General features: G+C 51.9%; 1 protein-coding gene across 1 annotated transcript; it reads left to right on the forward strand.

Moving 5' to 3' along the window:
* Nucleotides 1–7098: 7098 nt before the first annotated feature.
* On the forward strand, nt 7099–20778 carry THEMIS2 (thymocyte selection associated family member 2; the record flags this gene model as incomplete). Its single annotated transcript, XM_080691364.1, has 6 exons — nt 7099–7192; nt 10566–10706; nt 12589–12999; nt 16770–17845; nt 20218–20374; nt 20675–20778. The coding sequence occupies 6 exons, from the start codon at nt 7099–7101 to the stop codon at nt 20776–20778; spliced, it is 1983 nt and encodes a 660-aa protein (XP_080547490.1).
* Nucleotides 20779–20998: the final 220 nt, after the last annotated feature.

Genomic DNA, 20998 nt, shown 5'->3' on the forward strand with positions numbered 1-20998 from the left:
TGGTGCACGCTTGTAATCCCTGCGCTTGGGAGGCTGAGACAGGAAGATCACGCAGGTTCGAAGCCAGCCTCAGCTGGCTTAAGAGACCTTGTTTCCAAATAAAATATAAAATAGGTCTGGGAGTGTAGCCCGGAGGTAGAGGCCCCTGTGTTCCATCCCCAGTACCACCAAAAAAAAAAAGTAGGGCTAGAGATGAGGCTTGGAGGTCGAATGCCCCTGGGTTCAATCCCTAGCACCAAAAAAAAAAAAAAAAGAAAGGAAAAAAAAAGAATGATGGAAGAAAATTTTGCCAACCATTCCTCTAATAGAGGACTAATATCTAGAATATACAGAGAACTCAAGAAACTCAGTACTAAGAAAACAAATAACCCAGCCAGGCGTGGTGGTGCACACTTGTTATCTCAGCATTTGGGAGGCTGAGAAGGAGGATCATGGTTTGCTGACAGCTTCACCTACTTAGTTAGGCCCTTTGCAACTCATTGAGACCCTGTTTTAAAATAAATAATAAAAAAAAATAGGGCTGAGAGTGCTGCGCAGAGGTAGAATGCCCCTGGGTTCCATCCCCAGTATTGAAAAAAAAAAAAAAAAGTAAAGAAAAGAAAACAACCCAATCAAAAAATGGCACTTCACAAAAGACGAAATTCAAATGGTCAATAAATGTGTGAAAAAATACTCACCATCGATGGCAATCATGGAGATGCAAATCAAAACTACCCTGAGATTTCACCTAACTCCAACTAGAATGGCAATCGTTCAAAACACAAACGACAAATGCTGGCGAGGGTGTGGAGAAGTGGGAACTCTGAGACATTGCTGGTGGGATTGCAAATTAGTGCAACCACTTTGGAAAACAGTATGGAGAATCCTCAGAAGAATGGGAACAAATCTACCATTTGATCCAGCAATACCACTTCTGGGTATCTACCCCAAAGAAAAGAAACCAAACTACCAAACTAATGCATGTGTATCTATGTTCATAGCTGCACAATTCACCATAGCCAAACTATGGAACCAGCCAAGAAGTCCATCAACAGATGAATGGATCACAAAACTGTGGGGTATGTACACAGTGGAATTTTACTCAGCCATAAAGAAAAACACAATTACATCATTTACGGGAAATGGATGGAACTGGAGGACATGATGCTAAGCGAGATTAGTCAGTCACAAAAAGTAAGAAATCGAACGCTTTCCCTAAGATGGGGAAGCTAGGGAGAAAATGGGTCAAAGGAGGAGGAACTCTGGACGGAGGAGAAACTACAGATGAGCGACCTCGATGGGGGATGGGGTTCCCTAATGTGCACGATGTACATGCCCAAACATCAAACATGAGGGGTGGGGGACGGGGCGGGAATCGGGGAAGGCTAAATGAGTGAGGTGTGCGTGTAAAAAAAAAAAAAAAAAGAGGAAGAAGTAGAAAAGGCCCGGGTGCTCCGCCGCCTCCCGGGCCCAGGGCTGCGTTTGCTTGGCGTCCGCCGCCCCAGCCTCCAGTCCCAGCCCAGGCTCAGGGAGCCCGGGGTTACTACTGAGCCAGGCCTGTGTCAACCACTGGGAGGAGGAGCTTCGCAAAAGGAAAGAGGGTTGATTCACCAGTGTGAAGTGTGGAGACCAAGCGAGGCTTAAACCCAGGCCCGGAGGATGAAGCCGAAGGTTTTAAAGACTCTGGGCGTTGGCGCGAGTGGGAAGGAATCAGAGGTCTGAGCATGCGCGATGAGACTTCAACTGTGTTAGCAGTGCTCTTTTTTTGGGGGGTGGGGGGGGTGCGGTACTAGGGATTGAAACCAAGGGCGTTAAAAAAAAAAGTCAACTAAGCTGGGTATGGTAGTGCACGACTGTAATCCCAGTACTTGGGAGACTGAGACAGGAGGATGGAAGGTTCGAGGACAGCCTCAGCAAGTAGTGAAACTCATCAATCTAGGGGGGACCCTGTTTCAAAATAAAAATAAAATTGGGCTGGGGGTGTATCTTGGAGGTAGAATGCCCGTGGGCTCAATCTCCAGGACCAAAAGCAAATAAATAAAGTCAACTAAAAGCAAGCAACTGCCGGCAGCATCACTCAGTGGGAGAGTATGTGCTTAGCGCGATGAATGTGGCCCTGGGTTCCACCCCAGCACTGAAAAATAATAATTATTAATAAGTCGGGCGTGGTGGCGCACGCCTGTAATGCCCGTGCTTGGGAGGCTGAGACAGGAGGATCGCACAGGTTCGAAGCCAGCCTCAGCTACTTAGTGAGGCTCTCAGCAACTTAGTGAGACCTTGTTTCCAAATAAAATATATTTTTAAAAAATAGGGCTGGGAGTATAGCTCGGAGGTAGAAAGCCTCTGAGCTCCACCCCCAGTACCAATTAAAGTAGTAATAATAATAATAATAATAATAATAATAATAATAATGCCAGGCTGGTGGCACATGCTTGTAATCCCAGCATTTGGGAGTCTGAGACAGGAGGATCACAGTTTGCTGTCAGCCTCAGCTACTTAGTAAGGCCCTCCACAACTCAGTGAGACTTTGTTTCAAGATAAAGAATAAAAACACAGGGCTGGGGGCATAGCTGGAGGTAGAATTCCTCTGGGTTAAATCCCCAGTACTGCAAAATAGTAATAATAATAATAATAATAATAATAATAATAATAGCAATAACAACAACAACTAAAAACAAGTGAAAGGGGTTAAAGTCTGGGGGAGTTTAAGATCTAAGCAGGTGGCCCACACTTGTAATCCCCACACTTGGGAGGCTAAGACAGGAGGATCGCACAGGTTCAAAGCCAGCCTCAGCTACTTAGTGAGGCTCTTAGCAACTTAGATCCTGTTTCCAAATAAAATATAGAACTAGGTCTAGGAGTATAGCTCAGAGGTAGAAAGCCACTGGGTTCCACCCCTGGTACCACACACACGCACACACACACACACACACACACACACACACACAATCTAACACACACACACACACAAGATCTAACACACACACACACACATACACACACACACACAATCTAAGCAGGTAGTTGGGCATGGTGGCATATGCCTATTCTCCCAGTACTTGGGAGGCTACGACACGAAGATCACAGATTTAAGGCCAGCCTCAGCAACTTAAGAGGCCCTCAGCAACTTAGCGAGAGCCGGTTTATTTTTTTTTCCTCTTCCTCCTCCACTCCCTCCTCCTCCTCCTCCTCCTTCTTCATGGTGATGGTTTTGGGGATTGAGCCCAGGAGCATTCACCTCTGAGCTCTTCTCCCAGCTCTACAGCCCCATCCCCACTACCACAATTAATGGACTCACCTTGTGATGCGCAATCCTAGAAAACAGACAAAAGAGAATAGGTGGCTTTTTTCTCCCTTTGGTACTGGGAACATTCTGCCTCTGGCCCAATTTTATTTTTATTTTGAAATAGGGTCCCCCTCGGTCAATAAGTCTCACTACTTGCTGAGGCTGTGCTTGAACCTGCCTTCCTCCTGTCTCAGCCTCCCAAGCACTAGGTCGCAGTGTCCCTGCTGTTCCCCGCAGCTGTATTTCTGTTCCTCCATGCCTAGGTTATGCAGCCACAAGAAAGACAGTTTCTTCCCCATCTTGTTTTCTGAAATAGGAAGTGTGGTATTGGGAGCAGTCAGTGAGATTCTCCATACTGGAGACAGACCAGAGCAGCTGAGGCCCTTGGGAAATACAACCACAGCCGACATCAAGCCCCGGGTTGGTTCCCACGTGCTTGTGTTACACCATTATTTTTACCAACACCCTCAGTCAGCCCTGTCAGTTCCTGTTACAGAGAGGAGACTGAGGCTCAGAGATGCTGAGGTGTTCGCCCAAGGTCACACAGCTGGGAAGCGGCAGAGGTCGGATGTGAGCCCCACAGTGTCTGCCTCCAAGGACACGATTTTATTTTCATCCTCTACCGCAGTCCCAGGCAAGCCTGGGCTGGGCAGAAATGCGCGGGGTCTCCGCAGTCCACTGGATCACACGGGAACCGTGAAGAACTGAACTGCTCTGTCCGCAGACCTAGCAGCCCTGGGCGAAAATCCTAACATCTCAGCCGGGTGTGGCGGCCCACGCTTGTAATCCCAGCATTCGGGAGGCTGAGACAGGAGGATCGTGTTCGCGGACAGCCTCCGGGACTTAGTGAGGCCCTTTGCAACTCAGTGAGACTCTGTTTCAAAATAAAGAATATAAAATAGGGCTGAGGGTGTAGCTGGGAGGTAGAATGACCCCAGGGTTCCATCCCCACTACCACACACACACACACACACACACACACACACACACACTCCTAACATCTCTGCCTCTAGTGACCTAAAGAAAATCCTTAGATTTGTTTTGGAGGGCACTGGGGATGGAACCCAGGGGCTTTCTATTTCCAAGCTACACCCCTGTTTTATTTTTATGGCATGTTGTAATCATACATCTTAATGGGTGCAAGATGGCGGAGGCATACGTGCACACACCACTCACTCAGCCTCCCTCCCCTCCCTCCTTCCCCTGCTTGGCTTAGTGACTGACTGATAAGACTGTGAATGGACACCCTGTGCGTTAGGGAATTTCCCCCTTCCCCTCCCATCCCCTCAGCGAGGTCGCCTTATTTGCTCATCTAGAGTCCTTCTTCATCTAGAGTTCCTCTTATGGCCCCTTTTATTCCTAGATTCTGCATATTACTATTTATTTATTTATTTAGTGGTACTGAGGGTGGAACCCAGGGGCATTTTTTTTAACCTCTGGGCTATACTCCCAGACCTAATTTTATACTTATACACCCGGCTTCCTGTTTTACTTTATTTATTTATTTATTTATTTATTTATTTTTGGCGGTACTGAGGATGGAAACTTTCTACCTCTGGGCTACACTCCCAGACCTATTTTTTTTATATTTTATTTGGAAACAGGGTTTCTTAAGCCATCAAGGCTGGCTTAGAACCTGCACAATCCTCCTGTCTCCGCCTCCCAAGCAGGGGGATTACAAGTGTGAACCACCAGGCCAGGCCTCCTGTTTTATTTCAAAACAGTATCAAGCCGGGCTTGGTGGTACACGCTTGTAATCCCAGTACTTGGGGAGGCTGAGACAGGAGGATCACGGACAGCCTCCCCTTCTTACTGAGGCCCTCTGCAACTTCGTGAGACCTTGTTTCAAAACAAAGAATAAAAAATAGGGCTGCTGAAGGTAGAATGCCCCTGAGTTCCATTCCCAGTACTGCAAATAAATAAATAAATTAATTAATTAAAAGAAAAACTGTCTCACTAGGTTGATTTCATTGTCATCTCTGATTTGAAGTCTTGTATTACTTTTACAGTGTTGGGCGTGATGGCACACACTGAAATTAACCGCTTTGCATGTATTATCACACTGAATTCTCACAGCTAAGAAGATTCTGTCCGCTATTTTACATATGATGACATTGAGTGAGACAGCAAACCAGTGACTTGCTTAAGGCCATCGAGGTGACAGGAAAATGGAAAAGCCTCGGCCATCCTGTGGGGTTCAAAGTGGGCAGTCAATGTGGAAAGATTTCTCTCTCTCCTGGGTAAGAATTTTTACCTCGGGCCAGGCGTGGTGGCCTAAGCCTATAATCTCAGTATTTGGGAGGCTGAGACAGGAGAATCATAGGACAGCCTCAGCAAGTAGTGAGACTCTCATCAACCTAGATTCTGTTTCAAAATAAAAATAAGGGCTGGGGGGCTGTAGCTCAGAGGTAGAATGCCCTTGGGTTCAATCCCTAGTACCATACACACACACACAAAATAAGTTTTAACTTGATAGAGAACTTGGAAGCATGGCGCACGCTTGTGATCCCAGCGTTCCGGAGGCTGAGACCGGAGGATCACGGTTCACGGACACACGGACAGCCTCAGCTACTTAGTGAGGCCCTCCACAACTTAGTGAGACCCTGTTTGAAAATAAAGAATAAAAAATAGGGCAGGGGTGTAGCTTGGAGGTCAAATGCCTCTGGGTTCCATCCCCAGACCCGCAAGAGAGAGAGAGAGAGAGAGAGAGAGAGAGAGAGAGAGAGAGAGAGAGAGAGAGAGAGAGAGAAAACTTGGAAAAATCAGCTGGGCAGGAGGGAAAAGAAGAATTTTTAATCATAACTCTCCAAAAGAGACCCCTGGACAGGTAATGAGCGCCCCATCACTAGAAGTGTGCGCGGTGGAAGCCTGGAGGGGATTCAGGAAACCTGACACTACACATTCTCGCTCAGATCGGAAGGAGGAGACCCACAAGGACACCAGGCGACTGTTTCTGGTTTGAACCTCCAGCACCACGGAGGGGCCTCGTCCTGTCCGCATCCGTGGGGCCCTAGGGGAGGGGCCAGACTTTCCTCACTCAGCACCATGTGTGTGTGTGTGTGTGTGTGTGTGTGTGTGTGTGTGTGTATGTGTGTGTTACTGGGGATGAAACCCAGAAGCTTTCTACCTCTAGGCTACGCTCCCAGCCCTGATCTAGATGTTTTAAGCTGTTCAACCAATGCCAGGTAACCTATTTTATTTTGTTTCAATTAATTAGCCAATTAATTAATTTTGCAGTACTGGGTATTGAACCCGGGAGTGCTCTACCACTGAGCTACACCTCCAGGTCTTTTTTTTTTTTTTTTTTTCCGGTACTGGGGTTCCTGGGAGCCCTTCTACCTCCGGGCTACACTCCCAGACCTATTTTATACTTTTTTTTTTTTTTTGGAAACAGAGTCTCTTAAGCCAGCGCTGGCTCTGAACCTGCGCGATCGTCCTGTCTCCGCCTCCCAAGCGCGGGGATTACAAGCGAGCGCCTCCACGCCCGGCTTTATTGTCTTCTTTCGAGACAGTCTCACAAAGTTGCCAAGGCTGGCCTCGATTTTGCGATTCTCCTGCTTCAGTCTCCGGAGCAGCTGCGATTATAGGCGTGTGCCACCGCTCCCAGCTGTAACCCCATTTTAGAGATGAGTAAACTGAGACCAGAGGAGAGGGCTTTACCCAGGAGTGCTGGGTCTCCGCCACAAGCAGGGGTGATGCCAAAAACCTAGCGGGGACTTGCCTCCACCCGGTGGGCGTGGCCTGGCCGCTGGCGGGCGTGGCCTCGGGGCGTGGCTTCCTGGCTCCGGCCGCAGCTAGCGGTCCCTGGGCGGCCCCCCGCAGCCTGGAGCACCATGGAGCCGGTGTCGCTGCAGGACTTCGCGCGCGCGCTGGACCCCGCCTCGCTCCCGCGCGTGCTGCGGGTGTCCTCCGGGGTCTACTCCGAGGGTGAGTGGGCCAGGCCGGCCGGCCAGCCTCTGCCCGTGGTCTTTGCAGAAGCTTGCTTTTATTATTGATTTGTTGTGTGCTGGGGATCGAACCCAGGGGCTCTACCGCCAGCCCCCATCTCTCTCTCTCTCTCTCTCTCTCTCTCTCTCTCTCTCTCTCTCTCTCTCTCTCAATCTCTATTTTTTTTTTTTTTTTTTTTTTTTTTTTTTTTTTGAGGCCGAGGCTCACTAAGCCGCCGCCGGCCTGGATCCTGTGATCCTCCTGTCTCAGCCTCCCAAGTCCTGGAATTACGGGCGTGCACCTCGGTGCCCGCTGTTGGTTGGTTCTTAGTGGTGCTGGGCTCCTACCCAGGGCTTTGAACATGCTACAAACGCTTCTGTCACTGTTACGGCCCCCAGCACCCCACTGCCGAAGGACAGAGTCTCCCCCAAGGAGTCTCTGCCTCCTCCCTGCACTGCGCCCTCCCATCCTCGGCCACCCTTGGCCTCTGCTAGATGAGGCCGTACTAGAACCAGCGCCACCTCAACTCTCAGCTCTCCCTCCGGCCCTTCACACCGGCCAGGGTTAGAGGTGTCTGCACGGAGGGTGGAGGCGGGGCTGGCCTGGGGGGAGGAAGGAACTGTGGGCCCCAGTGGGAGAAGGGGAGGTGGAGAGAGGGAACCGCTGGGGTAAGGGGTGAACTTGCTGCACAGCACAGCCTCTAGCTGATGTTCTGAGGACCTGGGAGGGTCTGAGACTCCAGGAGACCGCCCTGGGGGCACCACCTCCCAGGCTCTCTGGGTCACGGGGTCAAGTTCTGACTCTGCCCCTGGGGGCTTCCTGCAGACTGGCCCTGGGGTCTGTTCTTCCCTAGCCCAGGACAGATGGAGCCCCCAGTCCTCCCGGCATCCCCTGCACATCTGTTTCACAATACTAAGGCAGAATGAGGAAACGGGGAGGGGAAGTGACAGAGTGGGGTGCTGGGATTAGAGAAGAGCCTGGAGGGGTGTGGGTGTGCAGATGGGGCGTGTGGAGAGGACAGACACTGGTGGGGCGGTGCAGGCAGGCACGCTGGAGTGGCCGTGCACGTGCTTAGGGGCACTAAACACCTGGGCTTGACCCCCAGTTCTGCCTCCTGTTACTTTATCATCTTGGACAGCCCTCTCGACCTCTTTGACCTCTTTTGTGTGCGTGTGTGCGCGCCCGTGTGTGCGTGTATGCATGTGTGTGGTACTGGGGTTTGCACCTAGGGCTTTCTACTGCTGAGCTACCCCCGGCACCATTTATTTATTTATTTATTTATTTATTTATTTATTTATTTTGCAGAACTGGGAGTTGGACCCAGGGGCATTCTACCTCCGAGCTACACCCCCAATCCTATTTTTTTTTAATTCTTTATTTTGAAATAGGGTCCCACTAAATCGCAGAGGACCTCACTAAGTATCTGAGGCTGGCCAAGAACCTGCAATCCTCCTGTCTCAGCCTCCCAAATACTGGGATTACAAGCGTGCGCCACCACACATGGCTACTTTTATTTTGAAACAGAGTCTCCCTAGGTTGTTGAGAGTCTCACTACTTGCTGAGGCTGGCCCTCAACCTGTGACCCTCCTGTGTCAGCCTCCCGAGTACGGGATTATAAGGGTGCGCCACCTCGCCGGTTTCAGCGCTGCTTTGTGAGCCTGTGTGCATTTCCTGCGGGGAAGACTGGGGTTTTTCTTAGTTTCTCGGGGCTGGTGAGGGTCCTCTGGGGCACACTGGGGTGAGGTGGGCCTCAAGACCTTGCCCCTGGCACTTTCCCGTCATCCTTCAGTTGAGGGGAGCCTGTGCTTCTGTGTGCTGAGAGAGCTTTAGTGTACACCTTTTTTGTGTGTGTATGTGTGGTATTGGGGATTGAACCTAGGGATATTCTACCTCTGAGCTACACCCCCAGCCTATTTTTATATTCTTGATTTGAAACAGGGTCTTACTGAGTTGCAGAGGGCCTCACTAAGTAGCTAAGGCTGTCCGCAAACTGCCTCCGCCTCCCAAATGGTAGGATGACAAGCATGTGCCACCACCCCTGGCTTTATTATTTATTTATTTATTTATTTATTTGGTACTGGGGATGGAACCCAGGGGCTTTCTACCTCCGGGCTATACTCCCAGACCTATTTTATATTTTATTTGGAAACAGGGTCTCACAAAGTTGTTGAGCGCCTCACTAAGTAGCTGAGGCTAGCTTTGAACCTCTGCCATCCTCCTGTCTCAGCTTCCCATGCACGGGGATTACCATGCCCGGCTTTATTTATTATTTATTTTATTTATTTATTTATTTATTTTGGTGATGCTGGGGTTCCTGGAAACCCTTCTACCTCTGGGCTACACTCCCAGACCTATTTTTTATATTTTTATTTGGAAACAGGGTCTCTTAAGTCAGCCAGGCTGGCTTCGAACCTGCACGATCCTCCTGTCTCCGCCTCCCAAGCCCGGGGATTACAGGTGTGCACCACCACACCCGACCTCTGGCTTTTGTGTGTGTGTGTGTGTGTGTGTGTGTGTGTGTGTGTGGTACTGGGGTTCCTGGAAGCCCTTCTACTTCGGGGCTACACTCCCAGACCTATTTTTTATATTTTTATTTGGAAACAGGGTCTCTTAAGCCAGCCAGACTGGCTACAAACCTGCGCGATCCTCCTGTCTCCACCTCCCAAGCGCGGAGATTACAAGACTGCGCCACCACGCCCGGCTCAGGCTTTATTTTTTATTTTGAAACAGGGTCTAAGTTGCAGAGGCCTCCCTGAGTAGCTGAGGCTGGCAGAGAACCTGCCATCCTCCTGTCTCAGCCTCGCAAGTACTGGGATTACAAGTGTGCACCACCACGCCTGAATTCTCTGCACAGCTTCAAGTGCTTGAAACTCAGAAAGGGTATCTGCTGAGCCTGAGGGCAGCTCCCAGAACCTTGCCCACCGGGCTCTCCCGTTGCTGCCTCCTCCTGTGCTGCCTGTAAGTGCAGCTCTTCTGGAGGAGAAAGCAAAGCATTATGGGCCTGTCCCTGCCTGGCTCTGTGACCTGCCGGGAACCGCTGACCGACCTAAGCCGCTGGCCATCTGTGAGCCCTGATTCCGTCGCTGTACGATGAGGGAGCTGAGAGTCATGGACTTAACATACTCAGAGGCCGGCCTCTTGCTGGCTCCAGTGCCTCTGAGAGAGCAGCCTCACCTGTGCCTCCTCGGAGGAGGCAGATTGTGTAGGAGGCCAGAGAAGGGCCTCAGAGGGCGAGGGCAGCCATGGGGTCCTGCCGCCTGCCATCAGCTGGGGGAATTCAGGGAAGGGCATCCTCGGCTGCTGCCAGCACGAACACCAGCCGCGCGATGCTTGGCCCTGGCTAAAGGGGGAAACTGAGCCCGTGTCTCCGCAGGCTCCATCTACGAGATCTCTGGGAGCGAGTGCTGCCTCTCCACCGGGGACCTGCTGAAGGTCACCCAGGTTCGCCTCCAGAAGGTGGTCTGCGAGAACCCCGGGACCAGGCAGACCCTGGAGCTGGCCCCCAACTTCCAGGGTAAGGTGGTCCCCATGCCTTCCCGGGCCTGGCACGCCACGCTCGCCTGCGGCCCTCGTGGGCGGGCATGTTGACCCCAGTGGCCACTGCCAGCCCTGGGGCTTTGCTCAGGAGGCCCCACACCCGCCACCTCCAGTCAGACGGCCAGAGCCCTGCGGCCACGCGCCCCCTGCTGCCTCCCACCAGGCCTGCTCGCTCACTCACTCGCTCTCTGTCTCCCTCAGCACATGTCTGCTGACACCCAGGTGTGCCAGGCCCTGCGGGGTGCTGCCCGTGGGGCACGGGGGAACCGGGCGCTTCCGGGGCAGCAGCAACAGTGGGCAACAGTAGAAGTCGGCACAAGCTAGATTCCTTCCTTCCTCCCCAACCCAGGGACACCCTACATTCACACCGCCACCCAGGAGCCCGCGGCCTGGGCGGGAATCCAGCTGTGGGCCTCTCTGGACCTCAGCTGCGCCTCTGTAATGGAGCCCTTCCGCTAGGTGAGGTCAAGGCAGTGGTGTCCAGGTGACAGGAGTTGGGGAGGCAGGAGCCAGGGCCCTTTAGCCCTAAGGTGCGCTGACATTTTGGTCTCCATTTTGAAGGTATTGAGGCAACAATGGGTTTGTTTTTGTTTTTGTGGTACTTGGGATGGAACCCAGGGGCCCTCTACCTCCAGGCTACATCCCCTACCTATTTTCTATTTTATTAGAAACAGGGTCTCACTAAGTTGCTGAGAGCCTCACTAAGTAGCTGAGGCTGGCTTTGAACCTACACGATCCTCCTGTCTCGCCTCCCAAGCACGGGGATTACAAGTGTGCGCCACCACGCTTGGCACCGTTCTTTATTTTGAAACAGGGTTTCACTGAGTTGCAAAGGGCCTCAGTAGCTGGGGCTGTCCGCCAACTGAAATCCTCCCAAATGCTGAGATTTTACAAACACACGTCCCTACGTCCAGCTCGACATGAACTTTTTTTTTTTTTTTCGGGTCTGGGGATGGAACCCAGGGGCATTCGACCTCTGAGCTGTACCCTCTGCCCTTTTTTTTTCTTTTTTTTTTTTTTTTCGGGTCTGGGTATGGAACCCAGGGGCATTCAACCTCCAAGCTACACCCCCTGCCCTATTTTTTTCTTTCTTTTGAAACCAGGTCTCACTGAGTTGCAGAGGGCCTCACTAAGTAGCTGAGGCTGTCCGCGAACCGCGATCCTCCGGTTTCGGCCTCCTGAAAGCTGGGATTACGAGCGTGCGCCACCACGCCCGGCAGCCCAGTGCGTTTGTAGAATGTCTCTCAGTCCGATATTGTGATGTTTCTTTGATGAGATTGGTGTGAGTCTGGGGCAGGAAGCCATCGCTTCCGGGAGTGGGTGTTTAGGCCAGCGCTGGAGAATGGCCGGGCAGGATGTACACGGTGGAGAGTCTGCGGCCTTGCTGGTAGTCCGGACAAGACCTGATGAGGGTCGAGGGTGGTCAGTAGCTGCTTTGGAGTTCTAGTTTGGGAGAGGACACTGGTGCTGGCTCGGGCCGGGGCCTTGGCTTGGGATGTGTGGGATGGGAGCTGTGGTATGGCTTTGGAGGAAATAAAAAAATTGTCCAAGCTGGAGGTAGCGGGGTCAGGAGGTAGAAGCCGCGGTGTCATTCTGTGTCTGCTGGGAACCTGTCCCTGTTCTGTGCTCTGTGTCTCTGGCGACAGTCCCCGGGTGTCACTAGTTCCTGTCCATTCATGTGTTCACTCTGCCTTCTGTCTGTCTGCCCTGCAGCCTGGCTGGATGTCCAGATGTGGGCCCACCCTTGAACCTGTCCTCAGGGGACTCTGGCGGGGTGTGCAGGGTGAGCCTGGGCCCCTGACCCTGCAAAGGTCTGTCCCAACCCCGACGACCTTCCCATCCTCTGCTGAACCCCACAGGCTACTTCAGCCCCCTGGGAAGTACCCAGAGCTACAGAACCCTGGAGGAGGTGGTCTCGGCCAGGCCCCGGAGCTCCAGGCCACTGCCCATCTGCTTCGTGTCGGGCCACAGCATTACCACGAAGACCGGGGTGCTGCCTGAGGGCCAGCCCCTCCTGCTAGCGGCTGTGGAAACGCACCTGGGGGCCCGCCACGCACGCTGTGTGTTGGGCTCAGGGACCCAGCAGGTCACCCTGCACCTGCCCCTGTCCCAGACAGGGCTCTTTTGGAAATGGGAGCCTGGTACTCCCCGGACTCTGCTCCAGGCCGTGCAGGACCCGGCCCTGAAGGACAGCACGTTCACCTGCCCCAGCCTGCCCTGGCTCTACCTGGTCCTGAGGCCCCAGTATGAGATCCAAGCCGTCATGCACAGTGAGTAGCCGAGGGGACAGAGCCCATGGGGGCTGAGGGCCCTGGGGCACAGCTCTGACAGAAGACACCCCCTCCAGGGGGCCCCAGGGCACCAGCCAGCTGTATACAGTACAACAGGAAAAAGATACCAGGTCAGGTAGAGTGGTATATGCCTGTAATCATAGTATTTAGGAGGCTGAGACAGTAGGATCACAGGTTCAAACCAGCCATATCAACTTAGTGAGAGCTTGTTTCAAAGTTAGAAATAAGCCGGGCGTGGTGGCGCACGCTTGTAATCCCCGCACTTGGGAGGCGGAGACAGGAGGATCGCGCGAAGCCAGCCGCGCTGGCGTAAGAGACCCTGTTTCAAAAATATAAAATAGGTCTGGGAGTGTAGCCCGGAGGTAGACGGGCTTCCAGGAACCCCAGTACCACCATAAACAAACAAACAAACAAACCAAAGTTAGAAATAAAATCGAGCCAGGCATGGTGGCGCACGCTTGTAATCCCCATGCATGGGAGGCGGAGACAGGAGGATCGCGCAGGTTCAAAGCCAGCCTCAGCTACTTATTGAGGCTCTCAGCAACTCAGTGAGACCCTGTTTCCAAATAAAATATAAAATAGGCCTGACAGTGTAGTCCGGAGGTAGAAGGCCCCTGGGTTTCATCCCCAGTACCACCAAAAAAAAAAAATAATAATAATAATAATTAATTAAAAAATAAAAGTAGAAATAAAATTGAAGCCAGGCATGATGGTGCATGCTTATAATCCCAGCATTTGGGAGGCTGAGACAGGAAGATCACGGTTCATAGAGAGCCTCAGTTACTACTTAGTGAGGCCCTTTGCAACTCAGTGAGACCCTGTTTCCAAATAAAGATTAAAAAACAGGGCTGGGGGAGCCGGGTGTGGTGGCGCACGCTTGTAATCTCTGCGCTTGGAAGGCGGAAACAGGAGGATCGCGCAGGTTCGAAGCCAGCTGCACTGGCTTAAGAGACCCTGTTTCCAAATTACCCTGTTTCCAAATAAAAATATAAAATAGGTCTGGGAGTGTAGCCCGGAGGTAGAAGGGTTCCATCCCCAGTACCACCAAAAAAAAAAAAAAAAAGGGCTGGGGGTGTAGCTCAGAGGTGAATGCCCCTGGGTTCCAACCCCGGTACCGGAAAAAAAAAAATCCATAGTTAAAGCCAGGCATGGTGGTGCACACCTGTAATCTCAGAACTTAGAACTTGGGAAGCTGAGTTTGGAGGATCGCAGGTTAGAGGCCCTGCAAAAAATAAATAAATAAACAATAAATAAATAAATAAGTAAATAAATAAATAAATGATAAAAAAAATAGGGCTGGGGATGTAACTCAGAGGTAACATGCCCCTGGGGTCCATCCCCAGTGCTGAAAAATAAAAAAGAAAAGAAAATCAAGCTAGAGGTGTAACTCAGGGATGAGATGCCCCTGGATTCAATTCCCAGTGCCACACCCACACGCGCGCGCGCACACACACACACACACACACACACACACACACACACACACAGGTGCCCAAGAAGCTAGAAAATGTGGTGTAAATGGAGACAGGAAAGTGGGGTGCACCCAGTAGTGCAGTCCCCTGTGCTTGTAGAACTGGCAGAAGTGGGTTCTGAACTCACCAGCAGCTGGCACAGAGGCACAATGTCGCTAAGGCAAGCTGACGAGTGGCTTGGGAGAAACATGGCTTTTTCTGACTTGAGGAAGAGCAGGGTTATTCTGAACGTCCCCTCTTGAGTGACAGAGGACACACTCGGAGTGGACCCCCAGCCAGTTTTGTGGATTGTTTCTTGGAATGTTCCCCAGGGCCGGCTGGAGCCAACAAGCAGAGTGAGATTGGGGAAACCGGCAGAACCCGGGCAGGCTGGATGGCAAGGCCGCCCAGCGCTGCAGTGAAGCGGGCGCCGGGCTTCTGCCTGGAGTGGACAGTGGACCGACGGCCCGTGCGGCGCAGCGCTCAGCGCTTAGCCAGCGAGCAGTGTTAGGGCCTCCGGCACACTGCGCTGCCGCGTGTGGGGTTTCGTCTTCTTTTCTTTTCTTTCTTTCTTTCTTTTTTTTTTTTTTTTTTTTTTTTTGACCCTGGGATTTGTTTTTGTTTTGTGGTACTGGGGGTGGAACCCAGGGGCTTTCTACGACTTCAGGCTGTATTCCCAGACCTATTTTATATTTTATTTGGAAACAGGGTCTAAGTAAGTAAGCTCATTAAGCAGCTGAGGCTGGCTTCGAATCTGCGTGATCCTCCTGTCTCAGCCTCCCAAGCGCTGGTTTTATAAGTGTGCGCCACCACGCCAGGGTCATTATACCTCTGAGCTATACTCCCAGCTACTTTTATTTTTTTAAATTAATTATTATATTCTTTTGTGGTACTGGGGATGGAACCTATGGGCATTCTACCTTTGAGCTATACTCCCAGCCATATTATTATTATTATTATTATTTTTTTTTGGTGGTACTGGGGTTCCGGGAAGCCCTTCTACCTCCGGGCTACACTCCCAGACCTATTTTTACATTTTTTAAATTTGGAAACAGGGTTTCCTAAACCAGCGCGCGCGACTGGCTTCGAACCTGCGCGATCCTCCTGTCTCTGCCTCCCAAGCGCGGGGAGTACAAGCATGTGCCACCACGCCCAGCTTATTTTTTATTTGTTTGTTTATTTGTGTGGTACTGGGATAGAACCCAGAGGCTTTCTACCTCCGAGCTACACTCCAGACCTTTTTTTCTTTTTTTTTTCTTTTTTTTCTTTTTTTTTTTTTGCAAACAGGGTCTCACTAAGTAGCTGAGGCTGCCTTTGAACCTGCACAATCCTCCTGTCTCGGCCTCCCAAGTAATTACACCACGCCCAGCTTTACTTTTTTTTTTTTTTTTTTTGCTGGTCTGGGGATGGAACCCAGGAGCATTCGACCTCCAAGCAACACCCCCAGCCCTACTTTATTTTTATTTTGAAACAGAGTTTCGCGCTGAAGCTGTCCTCGAACCTGTGATCCTCCTGTCTCAGCTTCCCAAGTACTGGGATTACAAGCACGTGCCACCACCCTTGGCTGATGGTATATTTTATCTGTAGAATTCCCAGACACCCATTCTTCTACCTCTGCTACGCTTGGCCTCTGACTGGCCAGGTTCAGCCTGTTGGCCCAACTTCAATCTGCTCGCTGCCACGGCCTGACCGGAGGAAGTCCAAGAAACAACCTGTTCATGTTTAGCAGCTTTTTTTTCTTTCTACCCCTGCCCTAAGGGGCATTCTACCTCTGGGCTATACCCTCAGCCCGATTTTATTTTTTATGTTAAAATAGGGTCTAAGTTGTTGAGGCTGGTCTTGAACCTGTGATCTTCCTATCTCAGCCTCCCAAGTGCTGGAATTACAGGCATGCATCACCATGCCTGGCCAAAAAAAAAAAAAGCCAGGTGTGGTGGTGCACACCTGTAATCCCAGCCGAGATAGGAGGATCATAGGTTCGAAGCCATCCTCAGCAATTCAGTGGGGCTTGGGTTAACTTAGTGAGACCCTGTTTCCAAATAAAAACCAAAATAGGGCTGGGGGTGTAGCTCGGAGGTAGAATACCCCTGGGTTCAATTCACAGCATCACCAAAATAAATGAGTGAATGTTGGGGGGAAGGAGCCAGCGAAGAGTCAGTACGCCGTGCCAGGAAAACGCTGGCTGAGACTCGAGGGCGCGAGCGGGCAAGCCCAGCGCGGGCCACCTCGCTCTTGCCGGCCTGGGGTCTGCCACAGGCAGGGCATGTGTGCTGTGCCCCTCACCTGACCTTCCCGCAGTGCGCAGGACCGTGGTCAAGATCCCCTCCACCCTGGAAGTCGATGTGCAGGATGTCACCGCCTCCTCCCAGCACGTCCACTTCATCAAACCAGTGCTGCTGAGCGAGGTCCTGGCCCAGGGAGGCCCCTTCCCCCTGCCCATGGAGATCTTGGAAGTTCCCGAGGGGCCCCCCATCTTCCTCAGCGCCTGGCTCAGCAACTTGCGGAAAGGCCAGAAGGTCTGCATCTACGGCCCGGCCTCGCCCCCCTGGCACGTCCTGGCCTCGAGCAAGGGCCAGAAGGCGCCCCGGCACTTCTTGATGTCCGGGGCCTACCGGGGCAAGCTGCGGCGCCGGCCCAGGGAGTTCCCCACGGCCTATGACCTCCTGGGCGCTCTCCAGCCGGGCCGGCCCCTCCGGGTGGTGGCCACCAAAGACTGGGAGTGGGAGGGGGAGGGCAGCCCCGGGGGCTCCTCCGTGGCAGTGGGCGACCGGCTGGAGGTGCTGGGGTCCGACCGGGTCTGCGGGGCTCAAGGTCAGGACATAGACGTCTTGGTTTGTCAGCGGCTCAGTGGCCAGGCCGGGGGGGAAATGGAGGAAGAGTGCGAAGAGGAGGTAGAGGACCAAGAACAGGTCTTGCTGCCCCTCTACCTCCCCGGGGGCTTCGTGGAGGAGATGCAGGACAGCCGGCGCTACAGCCTGGCGGAGCTCACCGCCCAGTTCTCCCTGCCCTGCGAGGCCAAGGTGGTGGCCAAGGACTCCGGCCACCCCGCTGACCCTCTGCTCCCCTTCCCTGGCCTGCGGCTGGAGGAGAAGGTCACGGAGCCCTTCCTGGTGGTGGGCCTGGACACCCAGCCAGGGCTGTGCTTCGAGATCCCGCCCCGGTGGCTGGACCTGACTGTGGTGGAGGCCGAGGGGTGGCCAGGCGAGCTGGCTCAGCCGCTCCCCATGGCCACCGTGGAAGAGCTGTCGGACGCCCTCTACTACAGCCTCCGGAAGTTACCAGCCTGTGAGACCCAAGTGCCCCCGCCCCGGCCCCCCAAAAGCCAGAGCCTCAGAGAGCCGAAGAGACTGAGCATCAAAGCGGGAAGCAGCAAGGTACCCATGTAACCGAGGCGGTGGGGGGGTCTGCAGCTTATAAAGTCACACTTTTTTTCTTTTGGTGGTGGTGGTACTAGGGATTGTAAACCCAGGGGTATTCTTACCTCCAGGTCACACCTCCAGGCCTATTTTATGTGAAAAAAGGGTCTTGCTAGGTTGCTAAAGGCCTTACTAAGTTGCTGAGGCTGGCACCGAACCTGCGACCCTCCTGTTTCAACCTCCCAAGTACTGGGATTATAAGAGTGGGCTACCATGCTTGGAGAACCCAGGGGCATTCTACCAATGAACTACATCCCTGCCTTCTGTGTGTGTGTGTGTGTGTGTGTGTGTGTGTGTGTGTGTATGTGTGTTACTGAGGATGGAATCCAGGGGTATTCTACCTCCAAGATATACCTGCAACCCTTTTTATTTTTTATTTGGAAATGATCTTACCACATTGCCAAGGGCCTAAGTTGCTAAGGCTGGCTTTGAACCTGCAATCTTCCTGTCTCAGCCTCCAAAATACTAGGATTTCAGGTGTATGCCACCATGCCTGGCGTGGCATTCTACCTTTGAGCTATACCCTCAGCCTTATTTATTTATTTATTTATTTATTTATTTATTTATTTATTTATTTATTTATGTTGCAGTACTGCGGGTGGAACCCAGGGGCATTCTACCTACGAGCTACACCCCCAGCCCTATTTTTTTATTCTTTATTTTGAAACAGGGTCTCACTGAGTTGCAAATGGCCTCACTAAGTAGTTGAGGCTGGCCACAAACTGTGATCCTCCTGTCTCAGCCCCCCGAATGCTGGGATTACAAGTGTGCACTACCACGCCCGGCTTTCTATTTTATTTTATTTTGTTGTTTTATACTGGGAGTTTCTTTCTTTCTTTCTTTCTTTCTTTCTTTCTTTCTTTCTTTCTTTCTTTCTTTCTCTCTTTCTTTCTTTTGTGGTACTGGGGATGGAACCCAGGGAAATTCTACCTCTGAACTATACCCCTAACCTCATTTTTTAATTTTTTTTACTTTGAAACAGGTGTCACTAAATTGCTGAGGGCTTCACTAAGTAGCTGAGGCTGACCCCAAACCCATGATTCTCCTGTCTTAGCCTCCCAAGTATTGGGATTACAAGCATGCGCTACCACATCTGGCTATACTGTGGATTGAACCAAGAAGCATTCTACCTCTGAGCTATACCCCCAGCCATATTTTCTTTTTTTTTCTTTCTTTTTTTTTTTTTTTTTTTTTTGTGGTACTGGAGGTGGAACCCAGAGGCTTTCTATCTCCGGGCTATACTCTCAGACCTTTCTTATATTTTATTTGGAAACAGGGTCTTACTAAGTTGCTGAGAGCCCAGCCATATTTTCTAAATTTTGAAACAGGATCTCTCTAGATTGCTGTGGCTGGCCACGAACTTGCAATCTTCCTGTCTGTGCCTCCCGTGTCCTGGAGGACAGCTGTGCGCCACCACGCCTGGCCTATCACTGCTTTCTTGAGCACCTCCATTTTGATTCCCCCAAGGATTCAAGACATTCACTGGGAGCCCTGGAAAACTCCAGGGACACTCTGTCTCAGCCCCTGGCCTCATCTTCATCCTCCATTCTGACCTGTTTCTCTTCTGCCAAAGAGTTTCATGTGCTTGTACTAAAACCGCCTGGGAGCCGGGTGTGGTGGTGTACTTGTAATCCCAGTACTTGGGAGACTGAGACAGGAGGGTCGCAGGTTTGAGGACCGTTTTGGCAGCTTAGTGAGACTCTCATAAACCTTATGAGACCCTGTTTCCAAATAAAAATAAAATAGGGTTGGGGATATAGCTCAGAGATGGAGTGTCTCTGGGTTCAATCCCCAGTGCCCCCCACCAATCACAAATTAAACCACCTGAGAGCCGGGTGTGGTGGTATAGATTTGTAATCCCGGTACTTGGGAGGCTGAGACAGGAGGGTCACAGGTTTGTGGCCAACCTCAGCTACTCAGTGAGGCCCTCTTCAACTCAATGAGACCCTGTTTCAAAAATAAAGAATAGGCTGAGTGTGATGGCGCACACTTGTAATCCCAGTGCTTGGGAGGCTGAGACAGGAGGATCGCATAGGTTCGAAGCCAGCCTCAGCTACTTAGTGAGGACCTCTTCAACTCAATGAGACCCTGTTTCCAAATAAAGTATAAAATAGGTCTGGGAGTGTAGCCTGGAAGTAGAAAGCCCCTGGGTTCCACCTCCAGGACCACCAAAAAAAAAAAAAAAAAGAATAACCGGGTGTGGGGGCGCAGGCTTGTAATCCCAGCATTTGGGACAGAGGGAAGTGATTTTGTAGGTCAGTTATACTTTCTGGACTCTGCTGCCCTTTCTTTGGCACCTTGCTGATTTCTGCTTTTTCTCCCATTCAAAGTCTTTTCAAGTCTTAGAACAGAAATGTCCTAAGATGCCCCTGCTGTCCCAAACCAAGGCGAAGACCTTGCCAGAGTTTTCCCAGAACAAACTGGAGGTATACAGCAAGATTCCTGCCCACAAGGGCCTCAGACCTAAGTTCCAAACCCAGGCTCCAGGTAAGTCCTTCAAGGCCCTGTCTGCCTGAGCTTGCTGCCCCCCCAACTCTAACCCCTGTGCGGCTTGTCTCTGATGGCCCCGCCCCGGGACCCTCCCCAGGGTGGGAGTGGAGCAGGTAGAAAGGTCCTACATTACTAATCTCTCTCCCATGGCCTCCGGAGTTCAGTCCCCAAGACACGCCCTCCTGGGGCATCGGGGACAACGCAATGGTGCAGTCTGCAGGTTCTGGGCTAGCAAGAACTTTAAAGCATCCAGGCCAAGCCTTTCCCTGTGTGGGTGAGGGAACTAAATTGAGGAAGGAACTTGCCCAAGGCCCAAGATCCTCTCTGACCTGGGCCCTTTTGCAGAAGTGGATGAACACGATTATGAAGAAGTAGTCGAATGCTTTCGGAAAACCATCTAGGTACCGGAGGAGCTGCACCCCACAACCGCTGCTTCTCCTTGGCGAATCGGGACACCAGCAGCCTCGCTTGCAGGCCCCTGGAAACCGGCTCCGGCAGGGGACAATGACCCGGACACATGCTGCCCGGCGCCTCTGGGCTCTAGTTCCCGCTGTCGAGGGCTGTTGTTTGGCCCGGCATCCTGCACAGGACCTGAGGCTCGGAGCTTTGGCATCCAGAGGA

The sequence above is a fragment of the Muscardinus avellanarius genome, assembly GCF_963383645.1.
Source record: "Muscardinus avellanarius genome assembly, chromosome: 3".
Taxonomy (NCBI): Eukaryota; Metazoa; Chordata; class Mammalia; order Rodentia; family Gliridae; genus Muscardinus; species Muscardinus avellanarius.